General features: G+C 52.5%; 2 protein-coding genes and 1 long non-coding RNA gene across 8 annotated transcripts in view; 2 read left to right on the top strand and 1 right to left on the bottom strand.

The window, feature by feature from the left end:
- The window catches only part of ECE2 (endothelin converting enzyme 2), a 36,776-nt gene that overhangs the window by 9,173 nt on the left and 7,675 nt on the right, over window positions 1-19,928 (top strand). Inside the window, exons 1-9 of one of the 6 annotated variants that reach the window (XM_066346792.1) lie at window positions 11,689-11,803; window positions 12,443-12,667; window positions 12,886-13,021; window positions 13,545-13,760; window positions 14,220-14,344; window positions 14,451-14,597; window positions 14,756-14,821; window positions 17,837-18,025; window positions 19,522-19,664. In XM_066346792.1, coding sequence (XP_066202889.1) covers window positions 11,744-11,803; window positions 12,443-12,667; window positions 12,886-13,021; window positions 13,545-13,760; window positions 14,220-14,344; window positions 14,451-14,597; window positions 14,756-14,821; window positions 17,837-18,025; window positions 19,522-19,664 — 1,307 coding nt within the window. In that variant the 5' untranslated portion in view covers window positions 11,689-11,743. Of the gene's footprint in view, window positions 1-11,688; window positions 11,804-12,064; window positions 12,227-12,442; window positions 12,668-12,885; window positions 13,022-13,544; window positions 13,761-14,219; window positions 14,345-14,450; window positions 14,598-14,755; window positions 14,822-17,836; window positions 18,026-19,521; window positions 19,665-19,928 lie in introns of those variants that run through there. The other 5 variants (XM_066346789.1, XM_066346791.1, XM_066346793.1 and 2 more) reach the window with 5 other exon arrangements.
- Window positions 29-2,294, bottom strand: CAMK2N2 (calcium/calmodulin dependent protein kinase II inhibitor 2). The gene is made up of 2 exons (XM_066346796.1): window positions 1,912-2,294; window positions 29-1,035 (listed from the first exon to the last, which is right to left on the bottom strand). Exons 1-2 carry the CDS (start codon window positions 2,078-2,080, stop codon window positions 965-967), a joined length of 240 nt encoding a protein of 79 aa, XP_066202893.1. The 5' UTR covers window positions 2,081-2,294; the 3' UTR covers window positions 29-964.
- Window positions 2,599-4,716, top strand: LOC136379787 (uncharacterized). Its single transcript, XR_010746801.1, has 3 exons — window positions 2,599-3,331; window positions 4,171-4,240; window positions 4,668-4,716. It is a non-coding gene; the product is annotated as an uncharacterized lncRNA (long non-coding RNA).

Here is a 19,928-nt window from a genome sequence, read left to right as displayed (position 1 = left end):
GCAAATCCAAGCAGTGGCCACACACACACACAGGTTGGTCTGTGTTTATTCACACATTCCTGGTACAGTGAGGATGGAGGAACATTTACAAAGAACACCCCTGGGTTGAGAAAATTTCTAGGGCCACAGGTGTCATCCAAGGGTACAGAGCAGTCCCCATTTGCGTTCCCAGGGTCAGGGCACAGGGGTCAAGGTAAAATCAGACCTGGGCCCTTGATGGTGATACCTTGTGGGGAGGGGTCTGCTAGAGAGCTGCCTGTGATCAGGCTTGGGCTGACTGGCCATGTATTGGCTACCATGTTGGGGGCTTGTCCATTCCTATCTGCCAGGCGCAGAAGAGCAAGGACGAGACCAATGGGGGGGGGGGGGCATTAACCATGAGGAGAGCCAGTAAACAAAGAGTCGGATATAAAAATACAAATGTGCTGAGGAAGTCCCTTAGAAAGAGGCTGAGGCCAGGGTCACGCCAGACAGGGGTGGGGTGAGGAGCAGCCTGGAGGGGCTGGGCTTAGGTGGGTGGGAAGCTCATGCAAATACATAGCCAAACATCCCTGACCAGGTGCGGTCTGACACCAGTCAGCAGCCGGGTCTGCCGACTACACCGGCCGGGAGGGGCGGGGCAGGGGAGCCGTGCGGGATGGGGAGGGCCGGGGGCTGAGGGCCGCGGGTCGCTGTCCGTTCCGGTGTGCGGGATGGGGCTGCGGCCCGAGGTTCTAAAGTGCATGAGCGCGGCGGCGGGCTCCAGGCGGGTCCGCGCCGCTGCTACCGCCGCCGCCGTGGTGCTGAAGCGGACAGCTCCGGGGTGCCTGGCGGCGGCGGCAACAACTCCGACCCCGAGGTGGCGCGGCCCTGCAGCCCCCGCCCGCGGGCGCTTGGGGCGGGGGGCGCCGACAGCCGCATCGCCTGCTCGCACTCCTGGCCTCTGCGAGGCTGGGCCCGGAGCCCGCCGCCCAAGCCGGCGCATCTACACTCCAGACGGCGGCTTCTCCCCCATCCCCTTCAGCACGTCGTCTATCCGGTCATCCTCGATCACCACTGTGCAGGGAGAAAGCGCGTCAGCCGCGCAGCCTTGGGGACGGCGGCGAGGATGGGTCCCCGCGTCCTCGCGCCCCGCTCAGATACTGCCTGTGGCCCTGCATCGCCCCTCGACCCCTCGTGCCACAGTAGCCTCCCCATCCGAACTCTCCAGCTGACTCAACCCACTGCGGAGTCCATTTCCCACAGATCCCCTCCCTCCCCTCCCTGTGGAGGAACGCCCCCTCTTTCTAAGACTCCAGCCGTCCAACCTCCTCGTCTAAACCCTCCCGCCTCATGAACTCTCCTTCATCCGCGCTGATGAGAAACCTTTTTGCTTATGGGATCCCCGTCTTCAGCACTCACTGCAACTGAACCCCCTCCTCAAACTGAATCCCCAGCTAGTCCAGCCCTCTTCCCAGCCTAACCCTCTTGCCGATTCTGGCACCAATAGAGCCCCCTCCCCATGCAAAGAACCAGGACATCCGATCCCCCGGTCCCCCAGCCTCCTCTCCAATCGGACGTCCCCCCACCTCAAAGTTCTTCCGTAGCATCAACCGACTCAGCGTTTGATACTGAAGAAGCGGCCGGTCGGCCCACGTTCCCACTTCAGGTAGCCCCAAATGCCCCCGGCCGGCCCCTCCCCCTCGCCCGGGCGCTAGGGCTCTACTACCAGAGGTGTCGAGCATCGAATCCGGGGCACTGCGTTCCCGGGAGAGGGAAAGTGGGGGACAACACAGCGGGACACCCCCCCCAAAAAAAAACCCCCAGCCGACTAGCGGCTGGCTGCGCTGGTCTGCGGCAAGAGCTGCGCACCATTGGCGGGGAACCGCAGCCGGGAGGCGCCCGACGGAGGGTTTCTGGGTCAGGCGGCGATTCCAGGCCCGGGCCGCATACCTCTCTTGGCTCGGCCGATCTGGCCCAGCTTGGGGGGTCGCTTGGCTTGGTTGCCCGCAAAGAAGGAGTTGGTGTCCTGGAGGCGGCAGCTGAAAGAGAGGTCGGAGCCCTCGGGGTCGGCGCCGAAGCGGCCCATCTTGTCCTCACTGTAGGGCAGGATCTCGGACATGGCGGGCACGGGGTGGGCGCGGGACTGCGGTGGGGCGCGGACCGCGGGCTAGCTGCCGGACCGGCCCTATCTCAGCAGGAGAGCCGGCGGAAGGATGAAGTCATGCAGCATCCGGGGCTGCGGAGCCAAGCGGGGCCTCCTCCCCCGCGCCTCCGCCTCCCGGGCCGCTGGGCAGGCGGCGGCGGCGGCGGCGGCGGGGACCGGGCGGGGGTGGTGCGCGGGGGGGGGGGGGGGTGGCGGCGGCGGCAAGAGCGGAATGACGATGAGCGCCCGATTGCCGCAGAACGCGGCGGGCGGGGCGCGGTGGAAGCGGGGCGGGCACCGGATAGCAGAGGGAGGCGGGGCGGGGGACAAGAGCGTGCTGGACTCTCAGGGGAGAGGATGGAGGGGAGGAAGTGGCTGTAGGAGGGTCCTGTGCAATGGCAGGAGTGGCGGCTGGGCGAATGGTATTGGCCAACGGGTGCAGGATTGTCAGGGAGAGGCGGGACGGGGGTGGTGGCGGGAGCAAGCCAGTTTACCCAAGGGGCGGGAGGTCTGGCAAGCAAGGAGACTGAGAGCTGAACAAGTGGGACTGGGAATTGGGGGGCAGGACTGAAAAGCGGGAGCAGCGCTGGCGTTCGATTTGGGGCGGAACACCAGAAACGCGGCGTGGGGACAGTTGGATATTGGGTGAGGTGTACGGGACTTCGCGAATCCGCAGGACTGGGAAATAGCTCAGACTAGTCGGTGGTATCCTCGCCATTGGCGCGCTCTTATATCAGATTGCTGTTCGGGTTTTAAACTGTTCACCTAGAGTCTGTGCTTCTCTGACTGTCCTTCTGTGTATATCTCTGGCTATCTGTATGTCAGTATATCTTTAATGTATCTATCTAGCTGTCTCTGTGCTCCATCTCTGTATTACGGTCTCTGTCTACGTTTGTCTTAAGTGCCTTTGCCCTTCTGTACCTTTCTCCATGCTTGGCCCCAGTACAATGGGCCACTGTGTCTCCATCTCGCGAGTCCCCACGTATCTCCGTCTTAACTAGAAGTCTCGGTAACTGGGCCGACAGGCGCGCACCAGGGAAGATACCCATCCCCAGCCCTGCTGCTGGCGCCTAAACTTGGGTTCAAAGCGACCGCCGCGGCGCCCTGCATTTCTCCCGGTCCCAGAAGCCCGTGCTGCGCGTGCACTGCGGAAAGAATGAATGGTGGCGTTGCGGGGGCGCCCCAGCTCCAGGTGACACGCGGAAGTTCGGAGCGCCTGAGGACGCGGTGAGCATCCGCTTGTGTCCAGAGGTGGAGGGACTCAGAGGGCGCCCCACCCCCACCCCACTCTCGTTGAAGGGGATCACGTGACAGTTCTCACCTCACCAACGGGAACACGCCCTCAGAACTCACCCCCACCCCTTATGCCCGGCTGGTCGTCAGCTGCTTGCTAGCGTTCTGGGGCTTTGTCGCAATCACTGGCCCTGAGGGAGACGGGTGTCTCATGTTCGCCCACGGTGATGACAGCGCTAATAAGGGTAATAATCATTCTCTATGTTGAGTGCATACCCGAGTTCAGTGCACAACCGAGGTGGGGGAAGGGGGTGTCTCCACTGTCGCTGAAGCGTTTTCCCGGCTCCTCCCGCCGCACACCAAGATACGCAGCTAGTGAAGCTGCCAGATGTTGCGTGTCCTTTCTCCAGCACCTCACCAAGTGTTAGTCCCTGGAACACAGAGGCGAATGCAATGGTGGATGTCCTCAGGGACCAGGATTGGGGGATTGGGAGGGAGGAAGGCATTGACAGAGGATGCCTCTGTGCAAACCTCAGTCAAGGCCCCAGATATGGGGCCCATCCCTATCAAGCCCTCCTCTGCTGTGTCCGAGCCCCTGAGATAAGGAAGGAAGCTGGAGGTGGAGGCCCAGCTGGAGAGACAGGTGCCTGGAGACTTGGGCAATAGAGGCTGGGTCTCAAAATCACAAGGAGAGTCCAGAAATTCCACCCCCCACTAGAGGTCCAGCAATGGGTTCCAATTCTGGTTCTGCCACTTTCTCTGTGACCCTGAACTTAAAGTCCTATAATTATAGTTTTTAAAAAAATAATTCATTTGCTCTTATAACATTTTAGGAAAATATGGAAACTTTCTGTGCCTCCTTGTTCTAGTTTGAAGCATAGAGATTATAGAATATATATCAAGGTAAGTTTTGGAAATGAAATTGTCCTGGGTTTTCTCAGGAGTTAATGTGCTGCCCCTCATCCAAAGTGCTAATGGAATCACAGGTTTTTAGCAAGAATAAGATGAGAACTGGGTGGGAATTGAAACAATTCTCTTATCTCCCCCCCAGAATGAGAGAGATTGGAGCAATAACTATTTAATTTGGGATTTATTTGGTTAGCTATTTCTTTAAAAATATTATTCCTGTCCCTTCTGTGCATGTTGGATCATAATTAAAGCAAAAGACCTAAGTGCAAAATTGTAAAGATATAGCAATATATAAGCTTCCATTATGTGGTAAAAATGTGGAGGGAGTTCTTTACATTGTGATCTTCTATTTAAAATTCTGGTATTGTACATCATTGCCCATGAGACAAAAAAGAAAAATGCTTTTTTTTTTTTGTGGCAGAGACAGAGAGAGTCAGAGAGAGGGACAGACAGATCGGAAGGGAGAGAGGTGAGAAATATCAATTCTTCGTTGCGGTTCCTTAATTGCCCATTGATTGATTTCTTATATGTGCCTTGACCCGGGGGGGCTATAGTAGACCGAGTGACCCCTTGCTTGAGCCAGTGACCCTGGGCTCAAGCTGGTGGGCCTTGCTCAAACTGGATGAGCCCGCGCTCAAGCTGGAGATCTCAGGGTCTCGAACCCAGGTCCTCTGCATCCCAGTCCGATGCTCTATCCACTGCGCCACCACCTGGTCAGGTGAAAAATGCATTTTCACAGTTAAAATTAAATAAAATGTATGTGGTGTTTGTGACTGTGTATTGAATTCCTCAGTTGAAAACCCTCTGCCCTGGCCAAATAGCTTGGTTGATTAGAGCGTCCTCCACACACACAGGGTTGCGAGTTTGGTTCTGAGTCAGGGCACATACAGGAACAGATTGATGTTTCTGTCTGTTTCTCTCTCTCTCTCTCTCTCTCTCTTCCCCCTCTGTAAAATAAATAAATAAATTTTTAAAAAAGAAAGAAAATCCCTCAAAACCTAATGGACTTGATCCATATTTTCTAAACAAAAGTGTAAACTGTAGGCCTGTGTAGTAGGTTGAGCAAGATCTCCCCTAAAATTCATGTCCACCTGGAACCTTAGAATATGACCTTATTTGGAAATAAGGTCTTTGCAGATATAATTACTTAAATTAAGAGAAGGTCATATTGGATTTGAATGGGCCCTAAATTCAATCACTGGTGTCTTTATAACAAGAAGACAGATGCACAAAGACACATACATACGCACAGGGAAGAAGGGCAGGTGCGGAAGCAGAGATAGGAGTGATAGAGCTGCAAGCCAAGGAACACCAAGGATTGCTGGGGCCACTAGAGGATGGAAGAGGGAAGGAAATTCTTTCCGGAGAAACTTCTGAGGGAATATGGCCCTGCCCATACCTTGATTTTTTATTTCTAGCTTCCAGAACTGTGAGAATAAGTGTTTGTTGTTTTAAGCCACCCAGTTTGTGGTACTTTGTTACAACAGTCCTAGGAAACAAATAGAAACTGTTACAAATACTTTTTTTTTTTTTTTAACAGAGTCAGAGAGAGAGTCAGAGAGAGGGATAGACAGACAGGAACAGAGAGATGAGAAGCATCAATCATTAGTTTTTCATTGCGCGTTGCAACACTTTAATTGTTCATTGATTGCTTTCTCATATGTGCCTTGACTGTGGGCCTTCAGCAGACCAAGTAACCCCTTGCTCGAGCCAGCGACCTTGGGTCCAAGCTGGTGAGCCTTGCTCAAACCAGATGAGCCCGCGCTCAAGCTGGCAACCTCAGGGTCTCGAACCTGGGTCTTCCGTATCCCAGTCCGACGCTCTATCCACTGCGCCACCGCCCAGTCAGGCTGTTACAAATACTTTTGGGTAATCCTTTTACATCTCTTATGACCACGTTTCACCTCCCTTAAGCTCTCTCTGGAGGCCCCTTGCTCCCACTTTGTCAACTCAAAGGAATACCACACCATGAAGGTATTTCTGGGACTCATTCTACTTAGCAGAGGCTGATAAATCACAAAAAAGAAGGAGGCAGATCTGAATGCTTGACATGGTAAGAGCTCCAAGGCCTTCTTAAGAGTCACCAAATAACAAATGTAGAGTATAAGTTTATACACTTGAAAAAGAACATACACATACATATGCATACATACACGCACTGTGTGTGTTTAGGTATGTAAATAAATATAAAAGAAAGATCTGGAAGGATACATACCAAACTACTAGTAATGGTTACCTCTGCGGATGGGACTGGGATCCCAGCAGAATGAATTTCATCTTTTATTCTATATATACTTCTGGAGTATATTACATTTGCAATAAAAAAGTTTTAATAATGTTTTTTAAAAGGTTTAAAACCAATGATATGGTCCATTTGCCAAACATCACACTCTGGCCCCAGACAAATCAGTTGACTTAGGAGAATATAGTTAAGAGCATAAAGTTTAGATTCAAACAGGATTTGCCTTCTACCTGATGTTAACTTTGGGTATGTTAGGAAGCTTCCTAGTGTCTTAGGTTCTTCATCTATAAAACAGGGAACGTGATACTCATAGAATCTACATATTGGATTATTGTGAGGCTTAAATAAGTTAATATAGGTGAAGTACTTAGGTAAGTGATAGACAATAGAACTGTTAGCTGTTATTATACAGGAAAGTATAAGGAAGTTAAAAGTAATCTAATCATTAGCAATATTCACATCAACATTTTGTTGCCAATACTTCCAATCTTCCAATCTCTTTTTTTTAACCTGTGCTTTTATACTTTCTGCTAAACAAACATGAGAATTTGTAACCTCTTTTCTGCCCCATTTAACTATATGGAGAACATTTCCCCATAGCAGTAACTCTTCTTTTCCATCATTTGTAAATGTTGCAGTGTATTCCATTGTATGGATGTTTGATATTATTCAACAAGTCCTCTTTTGTTTGTTTGTCATCATAAATAGTGCTGTGATGAACAAATGTTGTAGGGGAAGAAACGGCTCATATATTTTGTAACTCCTTCAATCAAGAAGTAGCATCTATTTCTCCAACCCTGAATCTGGACTTGACCCTTTGACTTGCTTTGCCCAACAGGGATATTAGTAAATGTGATGTAAGCAGAGACTTAAAAAATTCACTGGGCCTCACTCTGTTTTTTGTTGCTGGGAAGTTTGAGACTACCATTTGAAGAAGTCTGGCCTAGCTTACTGGAGAAGGACCGACCACATAGAGACACAGCCCAGTCATCCCAGCTGAGGCCCAAACATGTAAATGAGGCCATTCAGCTTGACCACTCAGCTCCTGTGGAGCTGTCCCAGACCTGAAGAACCACCCAATTAACCCACTGAACAGAGAAATAATAAAAGTTTGCTATTTTAATCCACAAAGTTTGGGTAGGTTTGTTATGTAGCAAAAACTAGTTGATACAAACATATGTGGATAATGTTTATTTCCTGGAACAATTACTTAGAATTAGACTTTCTGGGTCAAAGAGTGCATACACTTATACCTATTAATTCAATTTTTAAAAAACTCATTTATTGATTTTAGAGAGAGAGAGAAGGAGGGGGAGAGAGAGAGAGACAGAAACACAGGTCTGTTCCTGTATGTGCCTTGACCAAGGACTGAATCCACAACTTTTGAGTATCAAGACAACTCTCTAACTGAGCTATCCAGCCAGGGCTATACCAAAAGCTTGCACCAATTATAAGCCATATCTTACCTGTGGTGGTGAAGTGGATAAAGCACTGACCTGGAATGCTGAGGTCACGTGGTTTGAAACCCAGGGCTTGCCCAGTTAAGGCACATAAACAAACAACTAATGAAGAGCTAGAGTGAAACAAGTACTTCTCATCCACCTCCCGCCTTAAAATCAATAAATAAAATCTTTTTTAAAAACTATAAGCCACTAGCAATATATGAAAGTGACAATATTTCTTATCTTTGTCAACACCAAACATAAGTGTTTCTTCATGACATTATCCTTGTAAATTTAACACATAAACTATTGTCTAGTCTCTGTCATACACTCAATGTAGAAAAAAGATTACTCCTGCAAGAAAGAACAGAAAAGAGAGAAAATAGTAGAATGAGAGAATAAAACAGGGTGAAAGATTATAAACAGAGGAAAGAAAATAGAATTATAGAATAGAACAAGCCTCCTATAATAGGGTACTTGCATGTAGTCAGAAATAGTTGTGAGCCTAATAAATGACTTGGACTGTGAAAAAGGCATGTCCATTTAGGTCAAACCTAGTGAAACTGAGAACATTATAAAAGTAGTTACAGGGTCTTTCATACATGGCTGCATTTCTCACAGCAACCCTGAAATAGAAATGATTGTTCCCATTTACAGATGAAGAAAATTAAGGGTAAGAGTTTTCAAGAAACTTGATGAAGATTATACAGCTGAAAAAGAATCAACCCCAGATTTGAGTCCAGGTCTTTCTACCTTGAAAATTGATGTGTGGCCTGACCAGGAGGTAGTGTAGTGGATAGAGCGTCAGCCTGGGATGCTGAGGACACAGGTTTGAGACCCCAAGGTCACTGGCTTGGGCACGGGCTCATCGGTTTGAGTGTGGGATCATAGACATGACCCCATGGTCTCTAGCTTGAAACCCAAGATCACTGGCTTGAGCCCAAGGTCACTAGCTTGAACAAGGGGTCACTGGCTCAGCTGTAGCACCCCTGTACTTTGTCAATGCACATATGAGAAAGCAATCACTGAACAACTAAGGTGCCACAACTATGAGTTGATGCTTCTCATCTACCTCCCTTCCTGTCTGTCAAGGGAGAAAGGAAGGAAGGAAGGAAGGAAGGAAGGAAGGAAGGAAGGAAGGAAGGAAGGAAGGAAGGAAGGAAGGAAGGAAAAAAGAAAGAATGTGCAGCTCTGGATAGTAGCTCAGTGGGTTAGAGCAGTGGTCCCCAACCCCCAGGCCGCAGACTGGTACCGGTCCGTGGACCATTTGGTACTGGTCCGCAGAGAAAAAATAAATAACTTACATTATTTCGTTTTATTTATATTTAAGTCTGAACAATGTTTTATTTTTAAAAAATGAGGCCCTGGCCGGTTGGCTCAGTGGTAGAGCGTCGGCCTGGCGTGCAGGAGTCCCGGGTTCGATTCCCGGCCAGGGCACACAGGAGAAGAGCCCATCTGCTTCTCCACCCCTCCCCCTCTCCTTCCTCTCTGTCTCTCTCTTCCCCTCCCACAGCTGAGGCTCCATTGGAGGAAAGATGGCCCAGGCACTGAGGATGGCTCTGTGGCCTCTGCCTCAGGTGCTAGAGTGGCTCTGGATGCAGCGGGGCGAGGGGCAGAGCATCGCCCCTGGTGGGCATGCCGGGTGGATCCCGGTCGGGCGCATGCGGGAGTCTGACTGCCTCCCTGTTTCCAGCTTCGGAAAAATGAAAAAAAAAAAAAAAAAAAAAAAAAAAAAAAAAATATATATATATATATATATATATATATATATATATATATATATATAAATGACCAGATTCCCTCTGTTATATCCATCTAAGACTCACTCTCAACGCTTGTCTCAGTCACATGATACATTTATCCATCCCACCCTAAAGGCCAGTCCATGAAAATATTTTCTGACATTAAACTGGTCCATGGCCCAAAAAAGGTTGGGGACCACTGGGTTAGAGCATTGTCCAGAAGTGCAGAAGTTGCCAGTTTAATCCCCAGTCAGGGCACATACATGAACTGATTGATATTCCTCTCTCTCTCTCCCTTTCTTTTTCACTAAAATCAATTTTAAAAAATTGATGTGTGTCCCCTTAGTCTTCCAGAGAGGATGTGGCAGAAGACAAGCAACTACTGTTGGGAAGAAGTATAGCCTCCTTTCTATTTATAGTGCCAACTTCTCTCCAGAAAGGAGCCAGACTGCTTGGGTTTGAATCCCAGCTCTGCTACTGTATGACTTTTAGCCTCTCATGTCTCACTTTTCCTCATCTGCAAAATGGCTTCATAAGTGCCATGAAGATAAATGAGTACATAGATGTAAAGCACCTAGAACAGTGGCTGGCTCATAGTTAAGTGCTATAAAAACTTGCTATTTCCAATATGACATTGCAGCAGTCATGGAACTATTTCTTATTTCTGTTGCTAGAAAGTCCTTATGTAGTAGCTTTGGTTACACTCACATGACATGTCTTGGAATTTCCCACGGGGAAGGACCAACCCTGCTATCGTGTTTTTCTTCATACAGGCTTGGGAGTAGGGTAGAAGAAGTACATGCTGTAGCGCCACATTGTCATTAGAGGGAATGTGAACAACTCCAGAGACTTGTCCCAAGCAACTATCCCAAGGCCTTGTGGCTGCAGACCTCAGTATGCTGGATGTGAAACCTCCTTGCTCAGGGAACCCAACTAATTTAGAACCCATCTGCCTCTTCTGCTATCTGGGAAACAGAACAGGCTTTCTCCAGCCTTTCAATTCTCCTTTCTACCTATGGGATTTTAATAACGACAACACTAACAGCAGCTAACTCATTGAGTGCTGGCATGTGTCAGACACTGTCCTAAGCACTTCACTGGTACTGTTTTATTTGATTCCCACAGCAATCATTTGGAATAGGTATTATTCTTATTTCAATTTTACAAATGAGGAGATTCAGTCTGAATCCAGAATCTCTCGTCCTAACTATGACACCACACTGTCTCCTATTTGAGAACATGCAATTTTGGGGTGGAAGATGCCAAAGAAAGCAGCCCAACATTTCTCAGCCTGATTCATTTATCATCTACCTTTTCTCAGCCACAAGAATCACATGCAGCAAGATGTTTGAGAACTGAGGAGAAAGTCAAGAAATGGATATGGACTTGCCACCACTCCCAGACTTCCCAGGTAGAATTCCTGTAATATGTTGGGGAGAAAGGGTGGAAGACGAAGCACTTAAACAAACAAACAAAAAACCATGGTAAAAGAAAACACGTTGGCACCCTCCAGTGTAGCAGACTGCTGCACCATCAGGCCTGGTGAAGGAACGGCAATATGGAAGGCAGATGGCAGATGCATAGATGCCACACCATTGCCTTTCTGTTAAATATTGCTTGGGGTTTTTCCCCCCCTCTTTCCTTCTTGTAAACCTCCCAAATAAAATGATTTGCTTTCCTCAAGTTAGAAGTGTGAACACGTCTTTTCTTTAAATATCTGTGGATGGCTGTTTTTTTCCCTGCCAATTTGTCACCATCTGGAACCCTCCCTTTGTGAGATAATCTGACGACAATTATCTTGGAGAGTAAAAGTGCAGTCTTGGAGCAACATGTAAGAGCAGAGTCGGAGTGTGGGCTGCGTGTGTGAGAGTGTGTTGGGCTGAGAGCTGTGTGCATGCACACATTGTGTGTGAGTGGGCAGTGCTACATTCGCTGAGAGCATCTTGTGTGTGTGTGGACCGTGTGTTGGGCCGGGTGGTGTTTGCCTGCGTACTTTGGGTCTCTGTGTGTAGAGACCGTGTGGACACCCTGTATGTGGGTCAACTCCTGTGTGCTGCTCTGCATGTGATGGATGAAGAGCGGCGGTGCGCACTGCTGGGGAAAATGTTCAATAGAGCCTAATTTCTCCAAGGTGTTTAAAGGGGATGGGAGGACCTGCAATATGGGTAATTGGGCCCGGAAATATCAGCAGGTTCAAAGGAGTGTAAATTATGGGTGGCTTGCGAGCAGGCGCTGCGGGGATGGGGGCTGGCCCTTCAGAGGGGCGAGCTCTCCGGCGGTTCCGGGGGCGGTTCCGGGGGCCGCAGGTTCGCGCAGCTCGGCGGGGCGGGCCTCCGGCTCCGGGCGAGGCCTCCCCCGCGTCCCCCACCCCCAGGCGCCGCTGCGGGGCCGGGGCAGGCGGGGCGGCGGCAGCTGCGATGGCGGGCGGCGGCGGGGCCGGCCTGGGGGCCGAGGACGCGGCCTGGGTGCGGGCCAGCCTCCGGGGGCCCTGAGGTGCCGCAGCCCCGGCTCCACCATGAACGTCGCGCTGCAGGAGCTGGGCGGCGGCGGTAACGTGAGTGGGCTCGGGGCTCCGGGGCAGAGCCCCCCGTCTCAGGCGGGGCGTGAGGCTGACGACCCGGCGGCGTGCACCCGCTCCCAGCCGGAGGGGACCCCAAGCCCAGGCCTCGGAGCTGGGTCAGGGAGAAGGGGCCTCGCTGCAGGCGGGAGGCGGCGGGGGGCCCGGGGCCCGATCGGCCTGACCTGGGCGGGCGCCCCGACTCTCCCGCAGATGGTGGAGTACAAACGGGCCGTGCTGCGGGACGAGGACGCCCCCGAGACCCCCGCGGAGGGCGGGGCCTCCCCGGACGCCGTGGAGGTGGGCAGCGCGGTTCTCCCTTCCTCATCAGGCCCCGGCCCTGGCAGGACGCCTGGCACACCCGGCAGGTTTTGGCTGTCCTGGAGGGTCACCTGCCCCCACCTCTGCTCCAACTCTGGCCTCTGCGCTAGGACTATGGTGAGGTGACTCTAAGCCATGACGTTGCACAAAACAGGTCCAGCACTCAACTCAGCCTGCCTCATTGTCCCTGGGCCCAGACTTAACCTCAGTAGCGTCTTGCTCCATGGCTCTGGAAACTGCTTGTGCCTTCACCGGCTAGGAGGACTTCTGTGATCTTGGATCCCCCCAAGCCGCACCTGCAGCTTGCTAGCCCTCTGCCCCACTGTGTTCCTCAGGTGGGATTCCAGAAGAGAAGGAGACGCCTCCTGGGCGCGCACACCCAGCTGGAGCTGGTGTTGGCGGGTGTCTCTCTCCTGCTGGCTGCACTGCTTCTGGGCTGCTTTGTGGCCTTGCGGGTCCAGTACCACAGAGGTAGGTGCACTCCTAGCTGTGGGACTGTCACCAGCACTCCTAGCTGTGGGACTGTCACCAGCACTCCTAGCTGTGGGGACTGTCACCAGCACTCCTAGCTGTGGGGACCTGTCACCAGCACTCCTAGCTGTGGGACTGTCACCAGCACTCCTAGCTGTGGGGACCTGTCACCAGCACTCCTAGCTGTGGGGACTGTCACCAGCACTCCTAGCTGTGGGGACTGTCACCAGCACTCCTAGCTGTGGGGACTGTCACCAGCACTCCTAGCTGTGGGGACCTGTCACCAGCACTCCTAGCTGTGGGGACTGTCACCAGCACTCCTAGCTGTGGGGACCTGTCACCAGCACTCCTAGCTGTGGGGACTCTGGAGACTGAGGGCCTCAAGGATATTCTCTGGTTGGGGCCACCTTCCCCTGGCTTTTCTCTTTTCCCAGACTTCTTGCTGTCTTGGCCTCTCTCAAAGCATTTTTCTTTCCCATGCTGACTGACAGCACCCTATCCTTGGCTGTGTTCCCTGCCACAGACCCCTCCCACAGCACCTGCCTCACAGAGGCATGCATTCGCGTGGCTGGGAAAATCCTGGAGACTCTTGACCGTGGGGTGAGCCCCTGTGAGGACTTCTACCAGTTCTCGTGCGGAGGCTGGATCCGGAGGAACCCCCTCCCTGCCGGGCGTTCTCGTTGGAACACCTTCAATAGCCTCTGGGACCAGAACCAGGCCATACTGAAGCACCTGCTTGGTGAGTGGGCTTACTAGAGAGGCTTGTGCCAAGTACCTGCCTCCTGTGCAGCATAAGGCTTGCCACTTAGTAGCTACTTCATAAATCTTCATGAATGATAAATAACCAGGTGACTGGGACTACCCCTGGGGTAAAGGAGTGCAGGGAGCAGAGGGCTCCTGAGAGGTGGAGATAGGTCTGAGGAGGCAGACCTCTAAATATAATGAAGAGACTCTGCTCTGCGCTCTGTTTGGAAGACTGCTGAGGTGTGGTGGCTCCAGGGAGCATGTAGTGCTCAGCGGTCTTGGCGGCTCCTGGTGGCCAGGGGAGAGGAAGCCACACTTGGCTGTTTTGGCCAGCCTTCCCGGTTCTACATTAGAAGGACTGCCCCTTGTTCAGAAGGCAAGAAGAGGGACCAAGTGCAGGCCCAGGAGCCCTCTCAGCAGTCAGCATAGTTGCTACCTGAATTCTACTCCACAGAAAGCACCACCTTCAATTCCAGCAGCGAAGCTGAGCGGAAGACACAGCGCTTCTACCTATCCTGCCTACAGGTGGAGCGCATTGAGGAGTTGGGAGCCCAGCCACTGCGAGACCTCATTGAAAAAGTAGAGTCCCTGAGTGGGCTGTGGGCAGGCAGCCCACCCGGGGGATGTGGCCCCTGGAAGCTTTGGGGGCCCCTGTGCCATAGGTTCCCCTATGGCCTCTACTCAGATTGGTGGTTGGAATGTTACGGGGTCCTGGGACCAGGACAGCTTCATGGAGGTGCTGAAGGCAGTAGCAGGGACCTACAGAGCCACCCCGTTCTTCACTGTCTACGTCAGTGCTGACTCTAAGAGTTCCAACAGCAATGTTATACAGGTACAGGGCTGGGGAAGCTGGGGAGGGAGCTAGGAACCATTTTTTGAGCCCAGCCTCTCCTCCCTTACTCCCTTATGACTGGCAGGCTGGGGTGGCCCCCTGCACAAGAATCTAGGTTTTGGTAGAGGTGGGCTTACTCCTTTACCCTGCTATTGCAGGTGGACCAGTCTGGGCTCTTTCTACCCTCTCGAGATTACTACCTAAACAGGACCGCCAATGAGAAAGTAAGAAGCATCTGGAGAATCCCCACCCTTCCCTGTTGAGGTGGGCTGATCCCTGCTTACTTTGTCAAGGGTTAGGGTGAGGAATAAAGGTGAGCCTGTCCTGTCACCTAGTGAGTTGACTACCCTTCCTTCCTTCTTTCTCCCTTCATCTCTCCTTCCCCTCCCTTCCATTTCATTCTATTCCATTACCTTCCTTTCTTTTCTCCTTTCCTCCTTTCCTTCCTTCTTCCCTCCCTCCCTCCCTCCTTCCCTCTCTCCCTCCTTTCCTCCCCTCCTCCCCTCCTCCCCTCCTCCCCCTTCTTCTTCCAGGAAACCATGTTATAGGCACCAACAGTGTGCCAGTGCAGTGGGGGGGGGGGGATTCTGAGATGGACATTTCAGAGTTACAAAATCTTTCAGGGTAGATGGGATCATGAACCTAGTTATCTGAGAATAAGACTCAGAGGGTCTCTGGCACTCAGGAGAGACTCGGGTAGCCAGACAAGGTGTCCTAACGGGATTACAGTGAGCCAGGCCCTATAGAATATCTAGGGGTGGGTGATGGCATGCTGGGTAAAGAGAACAGTCTAAACAAAACTGTTGAAGAAGGAAAGGCTAAGGTGTATTTGGACCATGGGAAGGGGTCCAGTTTGGCAAAATGGAGAGCTCCAAGCAGATAGACGAGAGGCTGGGAAGGTGGATAGGGTCCCGTTGTGGAAGGGACCTGCAGTGGCACCCTGAGTTTTTGTATAGGCCTCAGAGCCATTGCATGCTCCAGAGCAGAGAGAAGTGACCCAGTGAGCAGTGTTTTGGGAAGCCAGTGTGGCTGGGTATGAAAAGTAGATGCAAGAGAGGGAGTCTGGAGATCAGCTAAGAGTCTCTACAGTACAAAGGCTCCGGGTCTATAAGGATCCAATGGGGGAAGTAGCAGAGGGAATTTAGGAAGGGGAGGATACAAGAGACATAAGCTTGAATCATGAATTTTTGGTGACCAGATATTAGAAGAGAGAAGTAGAAGGAGGAAGAGGTGAAGCGAGTTGAGGCTATCAACCCGAGTGATGGTGGGATGGCAGGGTGGCTGTTGAAGAACCAGTCCGAGGCGCATAGGGGCAGAGGAAACAATGTGATGTCATAGGAAAAGGATAGACTTTGGACTCAGACCTTGATTCCAGCCCCAGCTCTGTGTCTTGGTGCAAAGTGAGCTAGCTCTTTCAGGCTGTTTCTTCATCATAGCGTCTACCTCATACGGTGTGGGAGGGGGAAGGATGCAAGGAGCGAGAGCCTTTAGTTTTAGATGTGTGAGTGTGGAGGCCCTGGGCACCAGCTCTACGGAGAGGTCAGCAGTAGCTGTGAAAGCTGGTGTGACCCTAGAGACAGGATGGACCTAGAGGGAGCCGTGGCCTTGAGGACTGTCTCCTTAGAAACCTAAACAAGGGCTTTGGGAGAGATGAGAGAAAGGGGAGAACAGAGAAAGGAGAGAAGCAAATCCTTCCTTTTTAAGGGTAATGGGAGAAAAAGAGCCAGAAGAGGAGGCTACTATGGAGTAGAACAACCAGGAGAGTCATTTATCCTTTTCTCAGTCATTCACAAACATCGAGAACTCCCCAGCCAGACCCACTTCTAGGCCTGTGGTGAGTAAGATATTGCCACCGCCCTCTAAGTGGGGGAAACGGCATGAAGTAGCTGGGTACATCCTGTTCACAGCTGGGGCTGTATAGAGGAGAAGCATGGCATTCTGATGGTGTAACAGGCAACCAGCCTAGTCCTAGGGTCAGTGTAGACTGCAGTGAAGAGAGGGCTCTAGGCAAAGGGAACAGCTAGCTGTGCACAGGCTCTGAGGTGGGAAGGAGTATGGCCCCCTGACAGGCTGGAAAGGAGAGCAGGAAGGGAGAGGGGCCCACGTCCTTCTGGACAGGGAGGTAGACCTATATCATGAATGAACATTGCGGGTCAAGTGTAGCATTTATCCCAAAAGAAATAGAAACTCAGTGGTAGAGCGTCGGCCTGGTGTGCGGGGGACCCGGGTTCGATTCCTGGCCAGGGCACACAGGAGAAGCGCCCATTTGCTTCTCCAACCCCCCCCCCTCTCTGTTTCTCTCTTCCCCTCCCGCAGCCAAGGCTCCATTGGAGCAAGGATGGCCCGGGCTCTGGGGATGGCTCCTTGGCCTCTGCCCCAGGCGCTAGAGTGGCTCTGGTCACGGAGGAGAGATGCCCCGGAGGGGCAGAGCATCGCCCCCTGGTGGGCAGAGCGTCGCCCCCTGGTGGGCGTGCCGGGTGGATCCCGGTCGGGCGCATGCGGGAGTCTGTCTGACTGTCTCTCCCCGTTTCCAGCTTCAGAAAAATACAAAAACAAACAAACAAAAAAAAACACCAACAAAAAAAAAGAAATAGAAACTCAAATGTTGGGAGAACTGCACGGTCCAGGATTTGGGACAGGGCAGGAGAAAGGCTCTTGGAGTGTTGCTAGTTTGTCACGGGCAGGAAGTGTCCTATACCAGCATCTAAAGGAAGCTGCAGTGCAAACGGTTCAGATAGGATATAAACTTCAGAGTAAAGCAAGGTTTAGTAAAGTATCAAAAGTCAGCCTCAAGCTGAAGGTAAGGAAGTAGGGAGAAGAAGGGGTAAGTCAGGTGGGCAGGGTAGGCATCAAGATCATTGGTTGAACTAAGCATCCCTATTAGGAGCTGGAATGACTGAGATTGATATTCAAACCTCTTCCTCTGGCACCAGCAGCAAGGAAAAGGAGAGCTGGGGAAAATGAGAAAATCTGAAGCCTAGAGAATGGATATTAAGGGATCTAAAACTTGTTAGCGGAGTGGAAGGAGAAATGGCCTTTGGTGATTGAGGGAGCCCGGGGTAGGGCTTCGGGGTGAGAGTGAGGAGTCATCCCTGGGAGGAGGACCACAGAGAGTCAGTGCTAAGCAGTACTGAGGTCAGCAGAAGAGATAATAAGCAGAGGTGGTGGCCAGAACAGACCCTTCCAGCCTTGGGCAGGATTTGTTACTGGGCTATGAGGATGACTCAGGGTTTTAACAGGTGCTTACCGCCTACCTGGACTACATGGAAGAGCTGGGGGTGCTGCTGGGCGGCCAGCCAGCCTCCACACGGGAGCAGATGCGGCAGGTGCTAGAGCTAGAGATTCAGCTGGCCAACATCACAGTGCCCCAGGACCAGCGGCGGGACGAGGAGAAGATCTATCACAAGATGAGCATCGCAGAGCTGCAGGTGGGGCAGCGGGGGGCGGAGACAGCAGAGCTGCAGGTGGGGCAGCGGGGGGCGGAGACAGCGGAGCTGCAGGTGGGGCAGCGGGGGGCGGAGACAGCGGAGCTGCAGGTGGGGCAGCGGGGGGCGGAGACAGCAGAGCTGCAGGTGGGGCAGCGGGGGGCGGAGACAGCGGAGCTGCAGGTGGGGCAGCGGGGGGGCGGAGACAGCGGAGCTGCAGGTGGGGCAGCGGGGGGCGGAGACAGCGGAGCTGCAGGTGGGGCAGCGGGGGGCGGAGACAGCAGAGCTGCAGGTGGGGCAGTGGGGGGCGGAGACAGCGGAGCTGCAGGTGGGGCAGCGGGGGGCGGAGTCAGCGGAGCTGCAGGTGGGGCAGTGGGGGGCGGAGACAGCAGAGCTGCAGGTGGGGCAGTGGGGGGCGGAGTCAGCAGAGCTGCAGGTGGGGCAGCGGGGGGCGGAGACAGCAGAGCTGCAGGTGGGGCAGCGGGGGGCGGAGACAGCGGAGCTGCAGGTGGGGCAGCGGGGGGCGGAGACAGCAGAGCTGCAGGTGGGGCAGCGGGGGGCGGAGACAGCGGAGCTGCAGGTGGGGCAGCGGGGGGCGGAGACAGCAGAGCTGCAGGTGGGGCAGCGGGGGGCGGAGACAGCGGTGAGGGCCAGCCCCCGGCACGGTGGCTCCGCTTCTCTCCAGGCCTCTTCCCGAGACGGCCAGTCTTTTTCTCATTCCCTTGCTTTTCTGAGCTTCCCAGCTGCATAGTTGCTGTCCTGGTAAGAAAAGTGGTGTCCATTTGAGATCATCTCTCACTGGGCCATCCCTTGGTCCCTTTTATGTTCCCTGGGCATGCATAGAGAGATGAATTAAAAAACCTATAACAACTTGTATAAGAATCCACAGAGTGCCTGACCTGTGGTGGCGCAGTGGATAAAGCGTCGACCTGGAAATGCTGAGGTCGCCGGTTCAAACCCTGGGCTTGCCTAGTCAAGGCACATATGGGAGTTGATGCTTCCAGCTCTTCCCCCCCTTCTCCCTCTCTTTGTCTCTCTCTCCTCTCTGTCTCTCTCTCCTTTCTAAAAAAAAAAGATGAATAAATAAAATTAAAAAAAAAAAAAAAAAGAATCCACAGAGTAATCAGAAGAGACATGGAAGCATCTCCTAGGGCCTGAAGTTGGGTAAGGGCTTTCTGGAGGAGAGGCCAAGTATGGAGGGGTGCTAGGTGCTGTCAGGGGAATGGTATGTTATCCACTGTCATGAAGATCTGTGAATATCTGCACTCCAGCTGAATATCACACATGGTGCTTTTCCGTGTATAAGTGATTGGGCTCCCAGATTGAGGAGCACTCAGTCTTGGAAATGGGTTTATTAAAAAAAGAGGCCACAAAGCATCTAGTAGCTGTTACCTTGGCAGTGGGAAGGACTCTCAGGCTCCAAAATTCTCAAGGGGCGAAGTGTCTGCTGGAAGCCAGGCAGGCAAACAGGGGGACTTGAGATTGTTTTCTGCTCCCAGACCCTGGCGCCCTCCATGGACTGGCTGGAGTTCCTGTCTTTCTTGCTGTCACCCCTGGAGCTGAGTGACTCTGAGCCTGTGGTGGTGTATGGGATGGATTATTTACAGCAGGTGTCAGAGCTCATCAACCACACAGAGCCAAGGTATGGGGGAATGGGGCTCAGGACGTCATTCAGTCCCAAGCAGGCACAGCATAGGGAGCTGGCATAGTCAGATACAGAAGGATGTGACAAGGCCCTGGACGTTCCAGACATCAAAACGGAATGTCTGCAGGCTACTCCCCAAGGCCAGGGCTTCAGGGGGGTATACCAGTGACCTGTATCCCTGCTCCAACCTGACTTATACAGGCTGGTGTGTGGTCCCAGGGTGAGAGAGGAGGATTCTGGGATAGCTGCTACATGTGCCTC

Source organism: Saccopteryx leptura, chromosome 8, assembly GCF_036850995.1.
Source record: "Saccopteryx leptura isolate mSacLep1 chromosome 8, mSacLep1_pri_phased_curated, whole genome shotgun sequence".
In the NCBI taxonomy this organism is placed as follows: Eukaryota; Metazoa; Chordata; class Mammalia; order Chiroptera; family Emballonuridae; genus Saccopteryx; species Saccopteryx leptura.
Note: the sequence above shows the minus strand (reverse complement) of the source record. Positions and strands in the feature narration are given on the sequence as shown.

Excerpts from the sequence above, each read along its gene's own strand:
- CAMK2N2 (XM_066346796.1), bottom strand. The coding sequence starts at position 2,080 with ATGTCCGAGATCCTGCCCTACAGTGAGGACAAGATGGGCCGCTTCGGC. Across the intron at positions 1,036-1,911 it reads GATCGGCCGAGCCAAGAGAG|TGGTGATCGAGGATGACCGG; the intron begins GTATGCGGCCCG and ends CTCCCTGCACAG.